The 18,750-nt window shown below is 30.0% G+C and overlaps 1 protein-coding gene across 1 annotated transcript; it reads right to left on the bottom strand.

The window, feature by feature from the left end:
• Nucleotides 1-1,078: 1,078 nt before the first annotated feature.
• On the bottom strand, nt 1,079-7,006 carry LOC133822457 (agamous-like MADS-box protein MADS4). The gene is made up of 8 exons (XM_062254798.1): nt 6,695-7,006; nt 3,948-4,026; nt 2,835-2,902; nt 2,586-2,685; nt 2,188-2,229; nt 2,031-2,072; nt 1,792-1,928; nt 1,079-1,479 (listed from the first exon to the last, which is right to left on the bottom strand). The coding sequence occupies exons 1-8, from the start codon at nt 6,877-6,879 to the stop codon at nt 1,401-1,403; spliced, it is 732 nt and encodes a 243-aa protein (XP_062110782.1). The 5' UTR covers nt 6,880-7,006; the 3' UTR covers nt 1,079-1,400.
• Between the last annotated feature and the right edge of the window lie 11,744 nt (nt 7,007-18,750).

The raw sequence follows: 18,750 nt of genomic DNA, 5'->3' as shown, positions 1-18,750 counted from the left end.
AAGAAGAAAAAAAGAAAGAAAAAAAATGGAAGGAGAAAATAATAAATAAAAAAATGAAGATAAAATATAAACAAAAAAAAAGGAAAGAAAACTGAAAAAATATGAACAAAAAAAATAAAGCAATACAAATGAAAGAAAAAAAATAGATAAATGAATAAAAATGAGAAGAATGAGAGATGGAAAGAAAAAAAAATGAAAAAAAAATTAGTAGAAAAAAAAAGAAATAGATGGAAGAAAACATAAGTAAGGAAAAAAAGAAAAAAATAATTAAAAAATAAAGGAAAAAATATAAAATTGAAAAAAAAAAAATTACTTTCAAAATCAAAGAAAACATAACTATGATAAAAAAAAAATATGATATTTCTATATTTTAGTTAGTTACTAATTGTGTTTTCAATAATTTAATTTTTTCTTTAATAAATTTTTCTATATAAATTAAAAAAAAAAGTATAATTCTCATATTTTTGTACATTATAAAAGTCATATTTTTTTTTAATTATTAGAGCATTGGACAAGAAAAGTTGGGCTTGTAAAACGGCATTTATTGGACTGTTTGTTTTTGGGCCAGGTACCATAATATTTTGAACTTTAACTACTATGATACACATAATAAATAACATTAATTCGTTTTAATTACTCACAGTTGTCCATGTAGAGATTGGCGGCATGGAAGCGGACATAAAATTGGCAATTTTTTGAAATACCACCTTCATTCCGTCCCCACATCAAAACTATTAATCTTCGTAATTCAATCTTCCAAATAGCAGCAGCATCACCTCCCCATTTAATATTTATACTACTATCACTATGTTTTATTATATATAAAATAAAAATCTATATTAAGTACAGAGCAAACAAGACCACTATCAGTGGTACAACATATACCACAATATCCACCTTGTTCACCCCCACAATTATTTCCATGAAAAATTGCACCATCAAAAGTGGATCACATAATGCACGGACTCTCTGGATCAAATAAGCACCACTAAACGTCTAAGCCCATAGCCTAGTCAGTCACACAATTAGCTAGGAGTTTAAAAATAAATAAAGCATGAGACGTAGTTATATTGGAAAATATGGAAAAAATCATACACTAGATTGAGTGAGTCTTTTAGAGTACACACAAAATTATTAGTTCTAAAACAAACAAAACACACACACAATAATAATAATAACAATAATAAAATTACGCACGTACTCGGCGTGCCCTTGAATTTAAGGTGCTGGCATGCATGCATACAATGGCCAATTACTACAAATATATATATGGTTCATTATTAATTGGCAAAATAACTAACACAAATTATAAGGATATTACTTAACAAAAGCAATGACCATATCACAATTAAGTAGGGGCTTGGTCGTGACCATTATGATCTATTTTTCCTTTAGTTTGATCAGGGCAACCACCCTGCTGGCAAGTAGTTATTCACGCTTGGACCTGCTGTCACAACTGATATTGTATCTGTCTGATATCTGCAATTATATATTGATATCAAAATTTATCTGATCCAATTTAATATTGGTCCTATATTCTAAACCTCAACCTAAATATAACTACAGAGTACATAAATTCAATTAACACAAAATACATTACGCTTGGACATGCATGATGCTAGTGAGTTCAAGTACTTTCTTAATTACCTGGTTCAGCCTAGATGTTATATGTAGTGTAAATACAGATTTGAGCATATTGATATGTATGTATGTATATATATATATATATAAAGAGATTAATAAGAAGTTTGTACTATTATATATATAATTAGATGGTGCAGTACTACATACCCAATTTGTAATGTGGGCTCACACTCCAAAGGGTGATAAAACACATCATGATGACCCTGCTGTTGAAGGGGTTGCCGGCCATAGTCGTCGGCGCTCGGATTCAGTTGGAGTGAACTTAGTTGGTACCCTTCCACCAGCTGCCAACCACAAATATATATATATATATTTATTATATCGATTCCACAAAGTCTTACATATATATATATATATGACTAAGAACAGTTGATAATAATGATCACCTTTTGTTTCAGGTTCTTATTAGTTTCGTTGAGGAAGTGTTCCTGCATGCATATGTAAGTAAACAAATTCAGAGCTTAATTAAACTTGTGAACGATCGAAAAAATATATGTATTTATATAATAATGTGTATATATATAAAGCATATATTTTTCATACTTTACGCTGAAGATCTGTGAGCTGATCTAGCATGCATTGGGTCTACATGATAAAACAAACAAAGTCCAGAGTTAGTTTATAAAACCACAGATCATTTTGCACTCTGATAAAAAAGAACTAACACAACTAACTCAACTGAAATATCAAAAAGAACTAACATTAACTAACTACTTAAAGCTGCAATTCTAATAGTGTCTGTGTGTATATATATGGTATTATGTGACAATATTTATGAATCTTATACAACCCAGGTTTCTCCCTTTATTTAATTTTTCAAAATATGAGTAGTGTGACTGAGGTGCAAATATATGTAACTATATATAATCTACTAGAAAGAATCAGTTACAATAATCAAATAATACATACTTATGAATAAATTAATATATATTTATATATACCCGCGTTGATCTAATCTGCTTCAGTGACATATCCAACTGCCTTTCAAGTGACTCGAGCTCTTTGCTGCTTAAGTTTCCTAGTTCTTCTCCCATAAGGTTTCTAGGGGACAACATCATCAGTTGCTTAAATTAGTAAATACAATACAAAATAAACATCTTTAATTTGCAGCTAATTATCTAACTAGCTAGTACTGTATCATGTGTGTGTGTATATATATATATATTGAACAGAATTATGCAATAATTAACCTGTGATTCCTTAGTAGGGTTTCATAGCGTGCTTTTAGCTTCAAATACTCCTGTTGGCTACTCAGCTCCTATATTTCCAGAAGGTATGAGATCAGTCGATATATATATATAATGAGAGTATATGCATGTATGTATGCATCTATATTTATATATGCTGTGTTATAGAACAATAGTAGTAGCTAGTATGGCCTCGTGCATGAGTACCATGAATTTCTTATCTAGCTCATAATCTCAACTATAAAATATAAAATGTCACGAGCTACGATCTAGTGTAATTTCACGTGCATGTAATTTTATACAATATATGTGTTAACTTAATTAATACAGAAACAATAGGAAGAAAAAAAAACCTAGGCAACGGTACTATAAATATATATATATATATATATATTCCCTGCGTGTAATAATTTGAATGTATGGTAGATTATTAATATTTATTTAGTTGAAAAATTAATCTGGATTGTAAATTAAGTACTAGTTTGAATATCCTTAAAGCCATACTTCACTTTCAAGGGAATAATTATCATATATTCAGTCTTAGCTTCTAAAAGGAAGTGGAAGGAGCTTATCATTACAAACAGTGCTATTGTATATTGTAGTTGTAATATGGGGAATATATACAGAGTGATTAAGAGACTAATTGCTATATATATAAATATGTACGTATATGTACATGTGTGTATATATATATTGTGCTTGCGATAATTTTTCTTGATGACCGTGGAATTTTATAGTTGAATTATATAAACCACATCTGCACATAATAATGTGTGCTATAATGTGTGCGTGTATATGTTATATAGTTTTTTTGTTTTGTTTTGCTTTGTTTTTAGTGATTCAAGATTTGGCAGATCAAAACTATTTTTGACCGCACTACATGTATGAAGTTATATATAATGATATTAATTTTGTATTAGGAAAATATATGAATTTTTTAGATTATATATGACTAGTTATTTATTGTTCTAGTTAATTTATATGTAATTTACATGTAAAAAATTACAAAGTATATTTTTTGAGATATGTATTGGCAACCAATAATAAGTAACAAATAAGATAATGCATTAATTGTAGTTAAACGAAAAACAAAATTGATAATTAATTAATTATTACCAGGGCTTCTCTTGTAGACACGTTAGGCTCCGGAGCTCCATAGTTGTTCTTCTGATACCTTTCAAGTGTTTTCAGCATGCTGTGCATATATCATCACAAAAACTAAATTGATCACAAAATGTGTGTACGATTAAACTAATTAACTGTATATATTTGTGAGTTTTATTTAACTTCATATATCATTATTAAACTTCATATATCAGTGAGTTTTATTAAACTAATTAACTTCATATATCATCATTATTTTCAGTGAGTTTTATTTAAGGATATACATATGTCCAAACTTACAAGTTATAAGTATATATTCTCTTAATTATCATGTTTTACATAGTTTATTATGGGCCAATTCAAATAATTATGTGGGAAGTTAGAAGAAATATTAGACTTGTTGCATTGTACAAAACTTATTTAGGAGATCAAATCAGACCTTTTCAATTAATACAATTTGCAGAATGTGTGTGCATATGTGTGTTCCAGGAAAAATGATGGTTGAATATATATATATATATATGTATATAATGTTGAAAATTATATTATATATATTTTTAAAAGGCATATAATTGAATATAAGATTGAGCATAATGAGAAAGAATATTTTGTAAACGTAATTTTTTTTAACTATAAACCATTTCAAAATAGTATAAATATATTTTGGGAATGTAGAATCAATCAACATCTCCATATTGCGACAAAAAAAAAAAAAATCATCAACATCTCCATATACCTCAGAAGTTTTAAATGCAAAAGACAGTTTAAAGCTGATCTCAACTTATATTTCAAAATTTTTAAATTCGAGAATGAAAAAAAAAATTAAGGTTTCTGGATCTGGCTCCTTTTATATACTTTTGTATACTCTGGATATGCTTAATTACAGACCGTAAAATATACATAAGAAGGTATAAAAATATTGTGTATACATGTCATCTGGGAAACTCTCACATGCTGAATCTAGAACACACTAATTAAAATTATATATATTTTCACAATAACCTTATGCATTTATATATATATTGTGTGTGCGTGTATGTATGTGCAATATCAACAAAGAAAAGGCACATGAAGATTGAATAAAAAAACATGTTTTTCCAAAGAGCAGCCTTTACTTATAATTAAAAAAAATTAAAAAGTTTATATTTTTATATATACTAAATATAACAATCCCTAGAAAATATGAAAATTAAGAATTAATAATTTAACTACGTATCATGTTTTTTCTTTAAACACACTTCCACTTAAAAATCTAATTTTCTCTCATCAACAACTATGATTTTTTCAAACTTAAACCTAAAATAATTAATTTGATGCTGATCTAAATAATCTTTTTTTTTTTTGACAAAAGATCTAAATAAATATTAATAATATATAACAAGTAAACCCCAAAAAACAAATATTCTAACTTTTAAATGGGTTTTCTCCTAATTAATTTACAATACAAAAAAGAAAAAAGTAAAGCACTATTTTGATAACACAATCATAAATTAATACTAAAACAAATCAATGATATATAATCAGATAACTCTAATTTGGGGGAAGAAAAAAAACAAAAAAGTGAGCTTTGAAAACAGTAAACCCTAATGTCAGAAATCAGATGAGTCAAATGTCTGGATCCATCGATCGACCGACTTAGATTGATCGAAAGCATCCTCGGTCGACTTGACTTTGATTGAAATGAGAGAGAGAGATTTAATCCATTGATATGAGAAAGAATGAAACTTGAATCTGAAAAAGCTAGCTTGCACCGTCAAAATGTTTTAACCTATACCCAGAAGCAACCTCTCTCTCTCTCTTGTTTCATTTTCCAACCCAGAAAATTAATATATATTTTTATAAAATGAAATATAATTCATGATCTTATAGATTCCGATCAGATCAACTTACTATCGATATGATATGATGAGTTCCCCACCCTCAAAAAACAAACATTGTAATGTATAATAATAAAAAATCAAGCTCAAAGAAAACCCTAATCAAACTCATATTTCATCATAGAGAGTGAGAAAATTAATATAAATGTAAAGAAAAAGAAGTGAAAAATACAGTTTTGGAAGAATCAGGCCAAGTCCAAGCTGCCATTAAAGAAAGCTATAGCTCCAAACCTACCAAGCTCGATCGTCGGAAAGATCGGATCTTTTGCACAATATGAAAATTACATGGAAAAGAAAGAAGGTTTGAAAGAACAAGAGGAGTTTGGGAAAGAAAATGTTAACACAACAAACAAAGACAAAAGCATAATATATATGGATTATTATATATATATATTATAAAAATATACTATACAGAAAAAATTAAAGAAGAGTAGTCATGTATATATGTATATATATATATAATGATGTTTTATTGCGTTTCCAGTTGCAGATCTAGCAGCCAATGCCACCACACAGACACTCAGCCCTGCTAAAAACGCGGAGACATTCACTAAAACGGTAATAAAGGGAAAAAAACGTTTCGAAACTCAACCAAACAAATTACAAAAAAAACAAACACCCAAACACAAATATAAGCACACAACTTTCTTTATACAAAAATTTCACCAGCTTTGCCAAAACCCTTAACCAGCTGAGTAATTCGAGATCCAAAAGCGGAATCATCAAAATAAACATATACATATATATAAATATATATATATTATAAAACAAAAGGTTTCTCTTTTATATAGATAAATTTGCTTTATAGCTCTTATACCTTTTTGTGTGTGAGATATATAGATATAAACATATATATAGATGTTTTGGTGAAAATATATATACCTTGAACTACTGCAAAACTCGTACAGCTTTCCTCTATTGGAGAAGATGATGAGAGCAACCTCAGCATCGCATAGAACAGAAAGCTCATAGGCTTTCTTCAAAAGCCCATTCCTTCGTTTTGCAAAGGTCACTTGCCTGTTGATCTTGTTCTCAATCCTCTTCAGCTCTACTCTCCCTCTTCCCATTTCTCTCTATCTTTTTTCTCAGACCTCTCACTAAATTTTCTCTCCAAACAAACAAACTAAACTACACCCAAATGCATATATATGTTAAACCTAGTTAGCTTTTGGTTCTTTTAATCTCTTTCTAAGAATTATGATCAAATTAGTTAATAAAGTTTTGATTTTTTTTTTCTTTCAAGACAGCTATATAAATATGCCATATAGTATAGGGTTAGGAATGCAAAAAATGAGCTTAAACGTACAGCTTACGCAATTAATTAAGTAAAAGTTCACACGTGACAACAAGCCCCCCCTTTTTTTAATTTTTTTTTTAAAAACTATGTAATATATATTTAGGAGAAACCACAAAAGTGGGGGAGTCTATAAGCTAAGCAATCAATGTACGTATACGGTCCTTGTCTATATGTATTACACGTGTCCATGAATGGGTTGAATTCAAGGATTGATGTTCGGGTAAATCGTGTGACCCAACCTTAAAATCTTTGAGCTTTTTCTATGTCTCTGCTCTTATTTTTTTAATTGCAAAAATGCCCCTTCTTCTTCAATAAATTAAATAATTACTAATTAGGAAATAATAAAACTAAAATGAATCGTAGTTCTCAACTTTTTTATTTATTAGCTGTTTTTTTAGATAAATAAAGTAGAGATTATAAAATATTGCCCTTAATTTTAATTACATGAAAATTATTAGTTGTTTTTGATACCTAATGTTTTTCTTTTCCTAAATTTTAAGTCAATTAAGCCCTAAGATTTTTTTAGTTCGAAAGTAAAGCTGTTTGATCTCTACTCAGGCACGGATTTAGTGGTGGGGGTCATCAATTTTTATATTTTTATTTGATCTTAATGAAATTATATTATATTATATTATAATAAATTTGTTTTATAATATAGTCCAAAAATTATGAATAAATAGCATTTATATCTCCCTGAAAAATGTTAAAACTGTAAAAGCCTGCCTTAATCACAAAAGCTGGCTCCGTCCACACTGTTGATTATATGAACATAATTAGGTAGCTAAATAGTAGTGTTAATTAATTAGAACATAATAATTAGGTACATATATATATATATATGGTTTTTCAGGTACGTAATATACATATATATATATATATATGGTTTAACTGGATATTTATTATAATACTACTCGGTCTAATATCTTTACTTTATATAAAGTTGGTTAAATTAATAATTATTAGACGACATTTTTTATACTTACTTTCCTTTTTTGTCAGAAGGTTCAATTTTTTTTTCTTTGTTCGTCCCGTAAGACAAACTGTGTCCCTATAGGGATTAGTTTGACTATATATATATATAGTTGGTTAATAAAATATATTAATTACTACTCTATAATGAAGTAAAACCATGAACATATATTCATGTACGACTAATTGCAATGTAACTAAGTCTGCATGAAAGGTCTCATATATATGTCCTAATTATTAGCTAGCATAATTATACCAAAAAAACTAATTGTTCTTTACCTAAATTGTCTAGACAGAAACTAATATCATTTCTTTAATATAACATGGTAAGTATATATATACAATAGTCTCGTGCATTCTGTGTAGGAATAGCTGTACTAACATGGTATATTGGTCCTGTATTCATATATATATATATAAAAAAAAAATGTTTTTGTTATGGACAAAAAAATTAGTAAAATGAAAATTGTGTTAATTAGAAAATTTTGAGAACTATTATAGAAAATTAAAAAGGTTGTCTGGTGATTTTATATATATGTGGGTTAGTATACGTATAACTTGGTTTTAATAATTGTGCTAAGTTTACGAATCATAACAACATAATTTACGAATCATAGTAACAAAAGCAAACATTTTTCATTCCTGTTTGTTCTTAATTAAGGAAAAAACAGATAATACTTTTAGTTTTTATGGTGATATAATCCTGAAAATTATTAGTTATATATATATATACTAATCCATACAAATTATGCTTCATATTGATCCTTTTTCTGTTTCTAGCTTTAATAGATTGAGAGTTATGTTGTGCGTTTGTCTGAAATGATCATGCTATTATGCATTAATAAAAGCATTACAAGAAATCAACATCTCTCTCTCTCTTTTTCTTTTTTCCCTTTTGTACAATTTTTTTTTCAAGTTCAAAGTCACAAATGTAATTGACTAGCTCATTATTGACTTTTCCATCTGCCTATATTTATATAAAGGTAAGCTAGCCTAGCTGAAATAAATGTATAATACGCGTACGAGTACCAATATATGCATGCCTAGTGGAAAATTAGGCCCATTATTAATCGGCTCTTACATTTTTATACACCAAATTGTTCAATCCTCAAGAATAATAATAGGGAAGTAAGTACAGCTCCACGAATATGAAATTTATAATATATCTTTATGTATACATACGTACATATATATATATGCATAAGTAAATATACGTCCACAGTTTTCTTTTCTCTTTAATGTCAAAACCATTTACGTAACGAGAATGAATAATATTGATTAAAATAAAAAAATATAGAAATTATTTTCTTGAGATCATCATAGCATTATTTGCTAGTTAATTTAACTGATTAAATATATATATATGAACTTATGTATATGTATATATTTATATATTAGTGGTAATGAAATAATGGTGATCAATGAGGAGCACAGCTTAATTATGGTATATTTTTATAAGTGTACAAACAGATTATTAATCGAAGTATAATACAATTCTTTAAGTTCCAGCAAACTAAAGAATATTCCAGATCTCTTAGCTTATTTATTGAGAATTGCTACAGGGCATAAGGAGTTGAGATACTAATGTGCAATCTACTTATTTGAATTTAAATTGAATATCATCAACCAATCACGAAGTAGCATCTCATTTAGTATCCCAGTTAAGGTGTCAAATAAAAATATTCTTATTTATTTGTTAGATGTGCTACAACTTATTACGTCGAGACAAAAATCAAGAGCACATGGCCGGCTTCGCCCTCTGAAAGCTAAGTCTCCTAATTACACTTCGATAAATATATATGTGGTCCCATAATCTTTTAGAAACTGGCAATTTTGTGTGCATAATGTTGTGGACCATAATAAACTTGGTCAAATATATCTTGATAAAAATATAGACTTGGTATCTTTCTAAGGATCTATATGCCAAAACCCAAGCAATATATATATATATATATTAATATATATATAACACTACATATATTTAAATGTCAAAGAATATTTTTTTCTTCGTCATCATTTTCCCCCCCTCGAAAATGTATTTCTTAACTGTAATTATTTGCAAACTATAATATGTATGCATATGAGTCATGACCGTAAAAACGAAAAAAAGAAATGTACTGAATATGACTATGGTTACGTAATAATATAAATTCATTATTTTTTTTCATTAAGTGTTACCAAATATATATATAAACAGTTGTGCTCGCTCCATATATATAATTCATTAATAAATTCCACTTCTTTACAAACTTTACCCAAGTAAATCGTGATGAGACAACTACCAATATAGTTACTACACTACATTAATAAGTTTAGCATACAATGGCAAGAAAGTGATTTTCGCGTGAAAATTAATGTGCTTAGTTATAATATTATCCCAATAATCACACTAGCCAAACATAAAAAAGACTGCAGTATATATTCTTACCATATAGTACTATTGTATAACATATTGTTTTTATAAGCCTTGTCTCAATATTAATGTGTTCCAGCCGTATTTCATTGTTACCTAAATAAGAAAACCACAATACAGTCCAGAACTGGTATTAACAGAGGAATTGAAGTCACAGTCTCATGTACATTATATGTAATATATATTTTTCATTAAAAGAAAAGAAAAATCAAATATATAAATATACGGTACTAGAGCTAGGTAGCATGGTGGAGTCGTTTAACTTGAGACGTAAAAGAAAAAGTGAGGAAAGGAAAGAGAATAATAATGAGGGGGGAGGGGACCAGGCAGCTTTTGGTGGAAATCCAACGGCTAGTGATGAATTAAGTGGGCCCCACTGATACTTAGGCCAACTTCAATGGGTAAGTGTGGCTTAAATTGTCACATTAAAATTCACATTAAAATTCAACCAATCAAATAAAAGAAAAAAAAAATAGGTAACATTCCCAAACTTCAACTTTTCCACATCAATATTTTTTTCCTTCTTTGACTAATTCTGACAAGCATTAAGCAAGGCAACTCCCATTTGAGTTTGCCTTACTATGTCAATTTAGTCTCTATTTTTGGGAGAACACTGTCAAACTCAACTTGGCCCCACTTCCATTTTGGGAATTTCCTCGTTAAGGATGGAAGTCACATCGTCTAGTGGGCCCTACTTCTCTTAATATAGCCATTTGCACCAAATGCACTTGGGCCCGCCCATAGGCCCACGATCGATTCCCATTATTGTATTTTATTATTATAATTCCCTTGATTTTACTAGTCTGTTCCCCAGTCAACATTGATCGCCCATGACTATCATGATTGATTCTCATTACCATCGAAGAGTCACTCTTTGCGATTTTTATGATCAAAACAAGATTCTTCAATTTTGTTTTACACTTGCTGATTACACATTCTACATTATCTTTGTAATAATAAAATTTATTTTAATTTTTTAAATAATAATTTTACTGTAGGAAAACCACTTCTAGCCATTCACAATCCAATCCAATTAAATATTATATTTTGAAAATTATCATCCGGTCTAATTACTAACTGAATTTTCATCGATTTTTAAATTAAGATTTTAAGTTAGAATCTGATTTTTTTCAAAACTGAGTTAGAACTTAATTTTTAATATTAACTAAAAAATATACAACAAAAAAAATCACTTAAAAATTAAACAACAATATTATTTTAGGCTCAAACTATATAAAATTATTAACTTTACAAGTTTAATTCAACTAAAAACTTAAATTAGTATTGAAAATGAGAGAGAAAATAGAAAATAAATACGTATTTTTAATATTTTATCCTCTGTGTGGAATTATATAGGAGAGACTAATAATTAGCCAATAATAATATATTAAAAGATATATAAATATTTTTTTATATATATTATATGTAAATGGATTCCATCAGTTTTTAATTAAATTTTAGCAGTGTCATTAGCCTTTCATTCAATTCAATTAAAATTTATTTATTTATTGTAATTTGATTATATTAGATTAATTTAGTGTAATTGAATTAGTTTGGATGAGGTAAACCTTCGTAACTAACGTCATAGTCATTTTAGGCGCCCCTATCTTCTTTATTATCTCTCCGCCTCTCACTCTCTCCCTTTCTCTCTTGTTCTTACTCCTTGCAACTTGCAGGGATGGAGCACGAGACTGAGGGCTTTGAGGACTGTGGCAAGGTTGGTGGGCTCTGAGGAATGCAATGACATCTTTGAGGAGAATGCCAGTGGGCGATTCGTAGTCTTCAACATGGCTGGTTGATTCTGAAGATAGCGACGTGAGGCTCTGGGCGAGACTAAGTTTGTTGGACTGTGAGCTCTTCTCTCATATTTGCTTCTCATCAATATATATTTATATATTTTGCTTAAAATCTGGAGACTCACACTCTCTAGCAATCAGCGTGAGGATGCAACAAGGCATGGGGTGGTAAATTCAGTCATGGGATTCTTTTGCACTGTTTTGTTGCCTTAACTTTCTTCATATCTATTTATTTTTGTCAACTTTTGATCTTTGTTAATAACCGAAGCTAGAAGTCATAACAGACGTCTATATCTAATAAAAGTCAGTTTATAAGTAATGACTAGTATAAGCGTCAAATAACTATCTATAATAGTATATATATGTATATGATAAATGGTTTTTTTTTTTATTGAAATTACAGAGTTCTTAGCTGTTCATATATATCTTCATAATTATTTATCAGATAACACTGATGCTCAATCGATGATTTTCGATCATCATTGTTTTTTGTTTCGTGAAACTTCTAAACTTATTAGTTATTCTAATATTAAAATTGTTATTGTTTCGATTTATTATGATCGTTGTACTTTTGTCTCTATATATCATATAATGAGGTTGCCCATTTTTTCCCTTTGAAAAAAAATGCCCATTTATTAATATCTTATTGGATTTTATTGTACTAGCATTATTTATTGGTTCAATTAATTGTTTTTTTTATTTATGTCTTAAAGTTTCTGAAATTCCGTTTTTTATGATTAACAACTTAATTATTAAAATTAAATAATTAATTGTTGAACTGTTACAGAAATGTTTAAACAGATACAAAGACTGTTTGACCAGAAACCAGATATGTTTAAACAGTTTGTGACCAGAAGATAAAAACGAACATAAAGTAAAGAACACACGAATTTTTACGTGGTATCAGCAATCTTTGCAGATTGCTACTAGTCCACGAGGCCACGCCCAGATAATGAAATTTATTAGAAGAATATCTAAACGATTACAAAACCAAATTGACTTATACAAATAAAGACTCCCTCTTGAATTTGTTGCAACTGTTGTAATCTAAACTCCTAATCAAATTTCTGAAGTGCTAAGATCTTGAACTCCCTTCAAATCATAACACTTGCACTTTTCCTCCCGAAAAGTGACTCACGAACAAGACTTCTCCCGAAGCTTGATGACCAATATCCAAGTGTGTTCAACCTGCACAATTAACACAAAGAAAACAATACAGAAGTACACTGTGATAAACCACTAAGAACTTGCTGGACTCAAGTTCTTCACATAATAAAAAGTCTCTCTAAAACTTGAAAAATATTTGGAAAATAATACACCAAGAGAGATGATCAAAAACCAATGACCTAAGGATGATTATATACATTTTAGAATCCCTTTAGGTCGTGGAAAACAAATCAGAAATCAAACAGCCAATAAATGGAGAATCTTCCAAAACAGGAAAGTCAGAATCTGTTCAAACAGACTGGCAATCCGTTCAAACAGATTCATTGAAACTGGACAGTTTTTCAACCCAGTTTCCTTAAATAAATAAGGAAACAATATATCATTTATTATTGCAAGCTGTACACGATTTCTGGGCAACCAAAACAGATAAATGAAAATAAATACTAATAATTTCCATATAAACCAATTTCAAGAAAAGATATTCTTTTATAGGAAATTATATATTTATTTTATAATCATATATAGAATAATCTGATTTATATCACACAAAACAGGAAACTAATTATTTTCGAAATGTACCAAAATATTACAAAACAGGAAACTACTAATTTCGAAAAATACCCTTTTAATTAATTTTGTCATTATTGTCAAATATGCCAATAAAGGATTTTACAGTTTCTTTAGTATTGTTTGTTGAATCACTGCTACAAAAACAAGCTTTTATGATACCTTTTAAGGACACTCACTTAAATGCGAGCCCTAAAAACTGTTATTGGATTTTTTATGACATTCATTGAGAGTCCTTAAAGAATTTCTTTTAGAACACGCAGTACAAGCCCTAAAAACCGATGTGTGTTCTAAACGTTTTAATTCTTTTTAACAAAATTTCCTGGACTTTTTAGAACACTCATTGAGAGTCCTTAATAAATAAATTAAAGCTTTATTAATAACTAAATAAAAAACAAAAAAATCACTCAGCCCCTTTTTCTCTCTCTCCTCGGATCCCTCTCTCTCTCTCTCCCTGCATCGTCTCTTTCAAGGTCGAACTGCAGCCCTCCCGTCGTCGGCCACCGCCACGCGCCAGCCCATTCAATGCGTCACCCCCGAAACCCCCAACCCCCGAAGACCAGCCTCTCACGCATGGCCCAAGGCCCTCAACAAGGTACTCAAAGTTATGGAATTTTGGGTTTCTCTCAAATTTTCCGAGCACTTTCCGGCCACCATAAGCTGAGCCACCACCACCACCATACTAGCTCCTCGCTTCTTGGGCTTCAAAACCCACTAAAGAATCATACTCAATAGTCATTGTTGTTGGAAGTCAACGTTCGTCGGAATCCATAGTGATTTCTGAACCTTCAAGCGTAGATCTGAACTTTTCTGAGCCATTACTAAACCACCACGACATTTCCCTTGGCTTGGGCTTTAAAACCCAGTAGTTTGTTTTCCGAACCACCACCTTTGAATGGTGGTGTCGTCGCCGTCGCCTGATCTCCCCCGTGGGTCTCGGCCGGCTACCACCACCGTGCTTTGGGCTTCAAAATCCACTAATTAATTTTTTAAAAATTAAAAATAAAATTTTTCAGGGCTCACAATGCTAGGCAAGCTCTAAAAAACATCACTTTTTAAGGCTCGCGAGTCCTAAAAAACTTTTTTTGTAGTAGTGAAGATTTGAATTGATATGATACCTCTTCATATTATTAAAAATTAATATATTTATATACAAGCTTTAAAATTAATATATTTATATACAAGCTTTAAGAATATATATACCCAATGCACAAAATAATATATATACCTATATAGCAATATATCACATTTATCCACTGCACAAAACACATCTATTGGGTATCACGATATAATACTCTTTCCTAGTGAAAATTCATGTTGAAGATAATTATAGTATATATGGATTTTATGAGCAACAAGTTTCAAACAATAATATTTTTTAATAACAAATGAGGAAAAAGACATGCATAGGCTTATAAGTACATATCCAATACCCCATTTGTATAATAAAATCTTAAATTATGTGTATTATTATGCTTAATTTTGGAGGGTAATATAGTGACACACATTTATCAAATAAATATTCAAAAAGATAATTTCCATTTAGTGGGTTAAAAGAAAAGTACTTGGATAGCTTTATATTTGATAATGGAAACAACTTTAGATTACTTTCTTCACTGAATAAAATGCTTCCTTACTTTAGATATCACACTCAAACCATCATAATTGGGAAGAAAAAAAAATTAGAGGAAAAAAAGAAATACTAGTAAGTAAACAGATGTGACAATATTCCTAATTAAACTATAACATAGTATAATAGTGCATACTATCGTCATTATATACAAATATATATATATATATATATAAATATTAATGTTTTTATTATTTTTGTGTGATGCATGCACTTTCCGCAGTCGAATTTGTAGGAATATTAAATTATTTATGCAAAATATTGTACCACACACACTCATATATACGTATCGATCTTAACTTTATTAAAACTTAAAGAAGGGTCCACAAATTGCAAGTGACAGTACAGTATAATTAATCAACTTTCAAAGAGATAGGTTGATCGACAAAAAAAAAAAAACTTTCAAAGAGATAGTTTTAATTAATTTTAAGTTTCTTGAGGAGTTATAATATACATGTATGAATAGTTTCTCGAAGAGATAGTACTAATTATTATTAACATATACAATATTTACTTTCTAACAGTCGGCATTAATTTATCTAACAAATTAGACACTTTGTTTGAAATATTATTTACAAACAATTATAAAAAGATTATTTCATAAATTGACATTATTAAAATGTCTATTTAAAATAAATACTATTATTCTTATTTTTTTCCCTTAAAAAAAATAAAACCCAAGATTTCATTCATAATAATGACATGAGCCAAGTCCCAAAACAATGCTATCTCATAATTCATATTAAAGTATGGTGTGGCACATGGAACAAGTGTAAGAATATTGAACCATTAATAAGAATGTGGGTAACTCTAATAATCACCAATTAGTTTTAAATGGAATCTGATGATTCTTGTCATGGTATCAGAGCCAAGTACAATAATATGAGCAAGCAAACGACAACAAAAACTAATAAACTTGTGGCATACAAGCCAACACCATAGTTGTTGTGGAAAATCATACTATACAAGATAGTAGGTAGGAAAAGAACACCAAAAGTCACTACAACAAAAATGAGTTTTAGGGGCAACGCATGTCGCCCCTAATAACCCGAAAAGTCGCCCCTGATTAGTCGCCCGTGAAAAAATGTCCCTAAAGGGTACATTAGGGGCGACTCGAAGGGTCGCCCCTGATATTCAAATATCAGAGGCGACACAGTCGCCCTTAAAACTTGAAATGTCGCCTCAAAAATTTGAAAACTTTGAATTATTTTTGTCGATATGTCGTCCCTCATACCCCATTAGTCGCCCCTAATACTTAATTATTAGGGGCGACGTGTTGCCCCTAATACTATACTATGTTGCCCCAAATGGTTCCACGTGGCATATTATCAGGGTCGACAGTGTCGCCCCTAATACTATTTTATTTATAAAAAAAATAATAAAATTAATTAATTAAATACAATTTTAATTAATTATTTATCGAAATTATTATTTAAAATTTAAATAATTGAAAACAAATATATTAAAAATAAAAATATTATATTAAATATTCAAATTAGTTTATTAAAATAACAATTGTACATATTCATAATACATTAACATAGCAAATATTCATATTGTTCATAAAATTTAACAATAATTAATAATAAAATAAACCTAGTCTCCTAAATCAGCTGCCTCATTCTCCTCCCTATTGTCTTCTTGTTGTGGTTGTTGCGGTGGCTGTGGTTGTGATTGCTGCAGTGGCGGCATCGGCCAAGGATATTGGGGAGGAAATGTGGACGATCCATCTCCATACATGTAGGGATACGATGGCTGGGAGGACGGTGGAATCGGACACGGATAAGGTGTTGCTCCGTACATATATGGAGGTACCATATGTTGAGACGGCGCTGCCATGTACATAGAAGGATGAGTTGGAGCTGGAGGTTGAGAAGACGAAGCCCTAGAAATATTGTCACTATCAGGCACAGGCGACATCTAAACGTTTGGTGGATGAAATGAAGGTACAAAATATTGAGTTAAGAAATTAACTTTATCAATCAATTTCTGTAGATTATTCTCCAATTTTTCTATATATTCTCTTGAATGATGAGGAGGAACTTGAGACTCGCTGAAGTGAGATTGTTGGGTAGATGATGACCCCGACCCCGACCCCGACCCCGACCCCTTCAATTTGCAGCCCACTCCTCGCACATGTCCACGCCTTTGGCCTAATACTTTTGTAGCACCTCCACCTGATCAACTGATGACGGACTATCATTATTAGAAGCATCAGTGGATGTTTGCTAAGTTTGTAACTCAAAATCAGCCTTCAGTTTTTCCTGTTTTCAAAAAATGTTAGACACTAACATTAAATATAACTTTATTAATATTAAAAAATATAATTCAAACTTACATAATCTTTGCGAGCATCATCGTTCATGAAATCATTTGTTGCTTTCTTCCAATGATAATCCTTCCATGACTCAATGAGGTCCGGGTTCGTCTAAAAAATATAACCCAAATGTTAGAGAACATATAATTTAAAAGAACATAATTTTGATAATATTTTATCTTTTACTTACTTTTTCAAAACGGATGGCTGCCATCGATTTTGTACCCTGCGTTGTAGAATACTTTTGTTTCTTCCGATTTTCCTTATTCTTTATGGAGCGCGCAATAAATTGTGGACTTGTAAATAACTGACAGATCTGCTTCCAGTCCTCCTTGTTAGCATCATTGGTTGGGTTGTTTAGAACCTTATCACAATCCTCCAGTCCATTGTAGTGTTTCTCAAAGTGTTCGTGTCTTAGTGTTTTCCTATTACGGTATCGGTCTTTCATCTCTCGATCGATACCATCTAAACACTTTAAGAAATCTTCGCGGCCTGCTATTTGATAATAGTACTAAATTAAAAATTAAACATATTAATAATATATGTACTATATTAAAGACAAATTTTTAAAAAATATATTTAATACTATTTTTACCTGAATTATGCCAAGGACCTGATCCTTGTATTGTTTAGGCACTAATTCCCATGAACCGTAATGTCCGGGAACTTTCGTTTTAATTTGGGTTCCCACAAGGTGGACAAAAGTAGCGTGCTCGCCCCCAACAACCTTGTACGTTCGCGGGCAAAACGCTACTTCCAGTGGTTTTCCATTTTTACGCTGC

Source organism: Humulus lupulus, chromosome 3 (assembly GCF_963169125.1).
Source record: "Humulus lupulus chromosome 3, drHumLupu1.1, whole genome shotgun sequence".
Lineage (NCBI taxonomy): Eukaryota > Viridiplantae > Streptophyta > Magnoliopsida > Rosales > Cannabaceae > Humulus > Humulus lupulus.
This window is presented reverse-complemented; position numbering and strand designations above follow the sequence as displayed.

Excerpts from the sequence above, each read along its gene's own strand:
- LOC133822457 (XM_062254798.1), bottom strand. The coding sequence starts at position 6,879 with ATGGGAAGAGGGAGAGTAGAGCTGAAGAGGATTGAGAACAAGATCAAC. Across the intron at positions 2,686-2,834 it reads ACCCTACTAAGGAATCACAG|AAACCTTATGGGAGAAGAAC; the intron begins GTTAATTATTGC and ends GTTGTCCCCTAG. Across the intron at positions 2,073-2,187 it reads TCACAGATCTTCAGCGTAAA|GAACACTTCCTCAACGAAAC; the intron begins GTATGAAAAATA and ends ATATGCATGCAG.